Source organism: Syngnathoides biaculeatus, chromosome 12, assembly GCF_019802595.1.
Source record: "Syngnathoides biaculeatus isolate LvHL_M chromosome 12, ASM1980259v1, whole genome shotgun sequence".
NCBI classification, from domain to species: Eukaryota; Metazoa; Chordata; class Actinopteri; order Syngnathiformes; family Syngnathidae; genus Syngnathoides; species Syngnathoides biaculeatus.
In genome coordinates, this window is record NC_084651.1 from 28360060 (window position 1) to 28367200 (window position 7141).

Sequence of the window (7141 nt, forward strand, 5' to 3'; positions counted from 1 at the left end):
AGTACCGCCCCCTCCTGGACAGCAACATGAGAAGGCGGCGCCAGTACCGCCCCCTCCTGGACAGCAACGTGAGAGGGCGGCGACCCCATCGCCTTCGCCACCTCCTGGACAGCAACGTGAGAAGGCGGCGACCCCATCGCCACCTCCTGGACAGTAACGTGAGAAGGCGGCGACCCTATCGCCTTCGCCACCTCCTGGACAGCAACGTGAGGCGGCATCGGGTCGGTCCCCACTGCCACGTGAGCTTGCAGAGCATCCGTTGAAACAGCAACGTGGGCGTGGCGCGGTGGCGAATCCGTTTCCAGGGCAACGTGAACGAGAGTCGGCAGAGAGTCAGTTGAAAATGACACGTGGGCGTGTCTCGGGAGCGCATCAGTTCCGACTGCCGCATGAACTCTGCTCGGAACAGCCAAAACCTTGACGTGGGAATGGCGAGGAGGCGGGTCAGTTTCCACAGCTACGTGCGCTTGGCCAGGTGGCGAGTCCGTACCCACTGCGGCGTGCACTTGGCAAGGGGGCGGGTCAGTTTCCACAGCCACGTGTGCTTGGCGAGGGGGGGGGGTCGGTTTCCACGGCAACGTGAACCTGAGCAGGCGTAGAGTCAGTCGAAACTGACCTGGGCGTGTGTCGGGAGCGGGTTAGTTCCAACTGCCACGTGAACCTGCCTCAGCAGCGAGTCCGTCGCCGTTGCGATGTCAGCGTAGCTCGGCTGGTTCGCTAATCCTTGCCGGACCTGGGCCGGGAGAGCTGCCAATTCCGCGCTCTGCCTCTCTATCTGCGCCTGCATTTCGCGACAGAACGCCTTGTGGTTTGGCGGCTCCTCCTCCCTCTGGGCTGGAAACTTCGCCAACAGCTGCGGGTCCGCCGGTCTCACCGTTGCCGGCGAGGAGTGGGAGGACAGTGTCTTCGTTGCCGCGCAGCGAGAGACACCAGGGAGCGCCCGGCCGGGGCGTCTCCTCTGGCCGCCACGCGGAGGTCCCGGGTAGATGGCCAAGCGGGTTCCCTCGTACCGATTGGTGTACTTGGATCTACCGGGCGAAGTCGCTCGGGTGCTGGAAACGCGGGGAGGCGGACTGGGATCAAAAGCCGGGCAAAGATATTCAAAATCAAAGTCGTCGGAGTCGTACTCAGGCAGCCGGTCATACAAATCGCGGTCCTCCTCATATTCCGGAAAGTCAGAGTCCAGAAGAATATGAGGAGCAGGACGGGTCGTGTTCGGGACGTATTCATACCTCGCTGGCGGAGCGTAAGACACGGGAGTGGAGGACGTCAGGGAGCCTACCCGGATTGGACAGGCTTGGTCCTCCGGCAGACGGTCTACCTTGCGTCGGTCCCGGCGACACCGGGTCTTTCCTGCTGGGTCCTGTATTGGCTAGTTCGTTCTGTCACGTCCCATCGGAAACGAGAGTTGAATCCAAATGCAGGAACTCGGAAGACGCAAGGTAGTTCAAGAAGAGACACGTTTATTATATGCAGAGGTAGGGGATCGAGCAGGCAGATGAGGTAGTTGTGACGTCGGGTGAAGAGAGCAGATGAGCGGACAGGCAGGAGTCGGTACACAGGGGAACAATCAACGCAGGCAGAAGTATCAAAGGAGTCAGGCTTACAAGGTTGGTCGGAGATCGGAGAACGGACGAAGGTCGGTACACACAGGTTCAATCAGGGATACCGGAGCACACGAATGGGACATGAAGATCGTACGAACTGGCGCCGGCCAGTTGTCATCGCGGTCATATAAATCCATAGCATAATCAGGCTGCATGAGGCGCAGGTGTGCACCTTCCAATCAGCGCAACCGCGGACACCCGCCCAGCCCAGGCTGGAGCGGCAGGATCATGACAAATTTGGGAAAAAAATTATCTTTATTGCAGCATTCTACGCCATGAGTCTCCTCTTGGTAACATCTGAAGTATGGCTTGAGCTGTTCAAAATTATGTTTATTTTTTGGTTGATCAATTTCCCCATTAGTCTTGAGAAGAGTTGGTAATACATAATTTCACATCATTTCATTATGTGATGTGTAATTACTCTCAAAATGATCATTTTCCCCTCTGTATCCACAATTCTTTGTGTTTATGGCCAACTTAATACATCTTAGCTTTCCACTTTCACGGATAGTAATACTGTTATATAACATGAACCATTGAGACATTTCTCAATCTTAATCTTCATGAATTCCAGATTTTTCCCATCATTTTAATCTTTTTGTTTCTCCACTGCAGGTCGATTTTTGAATAGTGAAGGCACAGGTCTGATCAACCCATCATCCAGCTACCTACCGTTTGGTGCTGGGGTCAGGGTCTGTCTTGGCGAGGCCTTAGCCAAGATGGAACTTTTTATCTTCCTGTCCTGGATTCTGCAGCGTTTCACATTCTCGACCCCACCAGGTCAACCTCCTCCCGATTTGGAGGGAAAGTTTGGTGTGGTCCTTCAACCAGTCAAATACAAGGTGACTGTCACACCCAGATCAAGATGGATGAAAAACAAGTGATTGTGTGGATACAACACAACTTTTAAAATGCAAATATTTTTGGCAGGTGAACAATTCAAAACTGATTCATAGTAAGTAAACAAAACCAGAGTGCAATTAGCCTCTAAAGGTGTAGCTAATTATGTTTTTGCTTTTTAAAGTCAATCACAGAAGCCCACTGCAGAATGTAAATGAATACAAATGTGAAGAAAATTTAAAAAGTTAATTCAATTAATGAATCATCTTAATGGAAGAATTTAATGAAGTAGGAAAGGGGTCACTGATGTATGTGGCTAACAAAAAGTAGACAACAGCTATAAAATATAAACAACAGAATATCCAGCAGAAACTGAGCGGAAACAACACAGCCTCCAATTTGAAATCCTTCCTTTGACAATACCTTTGCTTTCCATTGTAACTCTTCAGTTACTTATTTGTTTTTCTTTTTGTTATATCATTGCTCTGCAATTGGCAGGCAACTAGTCCAGTCTCAATCAATGTTACTTACAACTTTAGTGAGGTCAAGAAAATTAATGGAATGATGTGATGTTATACTGTCAACCATTATGAAGCATGTGGTACACAGTTTTAGGTTGAGTTTCACTTCATTATCTTTATGCTCAATTATTTTGGTTCCATTTTTTTAGGTGGGAGACAAAAAAAAAATGTATACCAGATTACACTTTAATAGTAAATACATAGTACGCTGGATTTATTTTGTTACTTTTAGTAGTTTTGAGATGAGATTTAGTAGCCCACATAGTGCTTTATTACTTAGAGTAATATGTCGATAATCGAGTCTGTTCTTGTGGCCAATATCTTGTGTGTGTTCTTGTATGTGTTCTGTTTTGAGATTAAAAAAACATGAAAGTAAAGACATCAGGCTGATAAATTGATTAAATCAGCAACACTGACACAGTTGCATGCACAAAATTTGATTTTAGACACCATCACAGATAATTCAACATATTATTTAGTTTTGGGGTTTGTTTAAAAGCAATTGTTATATCTTGTTATTGATATTGCTTTTGAATATTACTTGAATCATGCTTCCCACTTCTCCCAAATTTTTGCAATACTGTAGTTCTGTTACATCAGTCAATGAATTTCTCTCTTATACTCCATATATATACAATGAGGAAAGTTTTTGAACAATCTGCGATTTTGAAAGCTGTCCCAATTTGAAATCATGGGGGGGTCTGAAATTTTCATCTTAGGTGCATGTCCACTGTGAGAGAAAATCTTGAAAAAAATCCGAAATCACAATGTATGATTTTTAAATCATTTTTTATGTTACTGCTGCAAATAAGTATTTGAACACCTGCCAATCAGCAAAAATTAATTAATTTAAAAGTCAATCTACACTTGAATTATTATTCTAAATTATAATCACCTGTTTGAGATGGTTAACCGCAAAAATTCACCTATCAACCGCACACAATCAGTAAGATTCCAATTACTAACTTGGCTAAGACCAAAGAGCTGTCCAAAGACACCAGAGGCAAAATTGTAGATCTCCACAAGTTTGAAAAGGGTTACAGGGCAAACTACTACCAAACTACTTGGTGAAAAAAGATCAACTGTTGGATCAATTTTTAGAAAATGGAAGACGCTAAGGATGACGGCAAATCCCCTTTGGACTGGGGCTCCAAGCAAGATCTCATCTCGTGGCGTATCATTGATCGTAAGAAAGGGGAAGAATCACGCTAGAACCACACGGGAGGAGCTGGTCAAAGACCTGAAGAGACCTGGCACCAATGTTTTCAAGGTTACTGTAGGTAATACACTAAGACGTGTGCTGAAATCAGCACACATCAAGGTCCGGCATAAGGTTGCCCATGACTATTTGGATGATCCAGGGGGTTCATGGGAGAAAGTTAAGTGGTAAAATGAGACCAAATATAACTTTTAGTCTTTATTCCAAACACCGGGTTTGGAGGAGGAAGATTGGGGAATTCCATCCCCAAAACACCATCCCTACTGTAAAGCATGTGGGTGGAAGCATTATGCTTTGGGGGTGTTTTTCTGCACATGAGATGGGATGACTGCATTTTATTAAGGATAGGATGACTGGGGCCATATGTTGCAAGATTTGGGGGAAACGACCCCTGTTCGCTCAATAAGAGGGTTGAAGACAGGTCGTGGCTGGGTCTTTCAACATGACAATGACCCACAGAGCTATGACAACCAAGGAGTGGCTCTGTAAAAAGCATATAAAGGTTCTGGAGCAGCCTAGGCAGTCTCCAGACATAAACACAATAGAAAATCTTTGGAGGGAGCTCAAACTCCATGTTTCTCAGCAACAGAATGGAATCTTGGCTTGTGTAGAGAAGATCTGTGTGGAGGAAGGGGTCAAAAATCCTGCTGCAGCATGTGCAAACGTGATGACAAATCACAGGAAATGTTAGTGTTAATGTTCAGCAATTTCAAACAAAGGCTACTGTACCAAAATTTAACAGTTGTTTTCTCAGGTGTTCAAATACTTATTTGCAGCTGTATCACACAAATAAATCATTAAAAAATTATACTTTCCTTCTTCTTTTTAGATTTTTAGATCCATCCATCCATTTTCTGAGCTGCTGATCATGAAGCCTATCCCAGCTGTGTGTGTGTGTGGGGGGGGGGGGTGTGAGTATACAAGTGGGACACAATCATGCAGTGGAATGAAATTTAATGGATATTTTATACTTTTTTTAACAAATAAAAATCTGAAAAGTGGGGCATGCAATATTATTCGGCCCCCTTGCATTAATACGTTGTAGCGCCACCTTTTGCTGCAATTACAGCTGCAAGTTGCTTGGGGTATGTCTCTATCAGTTTTGCACATCAAGTGACTGAAATTTTTGCCCATTCTTCCTTGCAAAACAGGTCGAGCTCAGTGAGGTTGGATGGAGAGCGTTTGTGAACAGCAGTCTTCAGCTCTGGCCACAAATTCTCAATTGGATTCAGGTATGGACTTTGACTTGGCCATTCTATCACCTGCATACGTTTATTTGTGAACCATTCCATTGTAGATTTGGCTTTCGGTTTTGGATCATTGTCCTGTTGGAAGATAAATCTTTGTCCCAGTCTCAGGTCGTTTGCAGACTCCAACAGTTTTTCTTCCAGAATGGTCCTTTGTTTGGCTCCATTCATCTTCCCATCAATTTTAACCATCTTCCCTGTCCCTGCTAAAGAAAAGCAGGCCCAAACCACCAGACTGCCACCACCATGTTTGACATCATTTCATCTGACCAGAGCACCTTCTTCCACATGTTTGGTGTGTCTTCCAGGTGGTTTGTGGCAAAATTTAAATGAGACTTTTTATGGATATCTTTGAGAAATGGCTTTCTTCTTGTCATTCTTCCATCAAAGCCAGATGTGTGCAGTGTATGATTGATTCTTGTCCGATGGAGAGACTCTCCTATCTCAGCTGTAGATCTCTGCAGTTCGTGGGAGTGATCATGGGCCTCTTGGCTGCATCTCTGATCAGTCTCCTCCTTGTTCGGGGTGAAAGAGTAGAGGAATGATCAGGTCTTGGTAGAGTTGCAGTGGTCTGATATTCTTTCTATTTCAATATGATTGCTGGCACAGTGCTCTTTGAGATGTTTAAACCTTGGGAGGTCTTTTTGTATCCAAATCTGGCTTTAAACTTCTCCACAACAGTATCTCGGACCTGCCTGGTGTGTTCCTTTGTCTTCATGATGCTCTCTGCACTTTAAACAGAACCCTGAGACAATCACAGAGCAGCTGCATACATATGGAAACTTGATTCACATAGGTCGATTCTATTTATCATCAGTCAACATTGGATCATTCAAAGATCCTCACTGAACTTCTGGAGAGAGTTTGTTGCACTGAAAGTAAAGGGGCCGAATAATATTGCACACCCCACTTTTCCGTTTTTGTTATTTTTTTTTTAAATCCAACAAATTTCATTTCAATTCACAATTGTGTCCCATTCATTCTTGATTCTTGACCAAAAAAAAAAATTATATCTTTATGTTTGAAGCCTGAAATGGGTACATACATATACATATAAAAAGGAAAGTTTTGTGGTCACATGAGATCAAAATGGAACTTTTTGCTCATAATTCCACTAACTGTGTTCGGAGGAAGACCAACAAACAACTCCTCATCTCAAAGGTAAAAAACTCAGCTACATCGCCAGCGTTTCCAGCAGAAGACTTTCCGAGTGATGAATGGAACCATACAGTAAAACAGGGGTGCTCAATGTGTCGATCGCGATCGAGGCAGTTTGGGACGATTGCGGGACGGCGTGCCAAAAAAAAAATGAAAGACGTCAGTCAATATTCCCTCTAAACTGTGCCCGCGTGCAATTGCGCACCTCTGATGCAGTCTCTTCGCACAGATATTCTGTGTTGCACGCAAAAATAAAATCCAATGCAAAATGAAAGCATAACATACAGCCATTCAGTTTGTGGAATTTTGCAATGTGATTCAACGAGTGAGGGATGACTGGTTGTTGCATTCAATGGCACAATTCATGTAAATGACAAGAAGAAGCAACTGGTTTATTTTAGGCAGATGGGTCACTGCACCCTTCTTGGCCACTAGTATGTTTACCACTATGCAGTTCTGGAACGCCATGAGTGAGGTTGCAGCAAGTTGTTCTCTTGTGGCAATAAAGCATGCTTTCATATAGTTACCTAGTTTCTGTACATCGTCATG

At 44.5% G+C, this 7141-nt stretch overlaps 1 protein-coding gene across 8 annotated transcripts in view; it reads left to right on the plus strand.

The window, feature by feature from the left end:
* The window catches only part of LOC133509358 (steroid 17-alpha-hydroxylase/17,20 lyase), a 93550-nt gene that overhangs the window by 21077 nt on the left and 65332 nt on the right, over window positions 1-7141 (plus strand). For 6 of the 8 annotated variants that reach the window (XR_009797315.1, XM_061836200.1, XM_061836201.1 and 3 more), the window contains exons 8-9: window positions 2223-2449; window positions 5339-5419. Coding sequence is in view for 7 of the 8 variants with exons in the window: in XM_061836200.1 (XP_061692184.1) it covers window positions 2223-2449; window positions 5339-5419 (308 nt within the window). In the remaining variant the exon portion in view is untranslated. Of the gene's footprint in view, window positions 1-2222; window positions 2450-5338; window positions 6814-7141 lie in introns of those variants that run through there. The other 2 variants (XM_061836206.1, XM_061836199.1) reach the window with 1 other exon arrangement.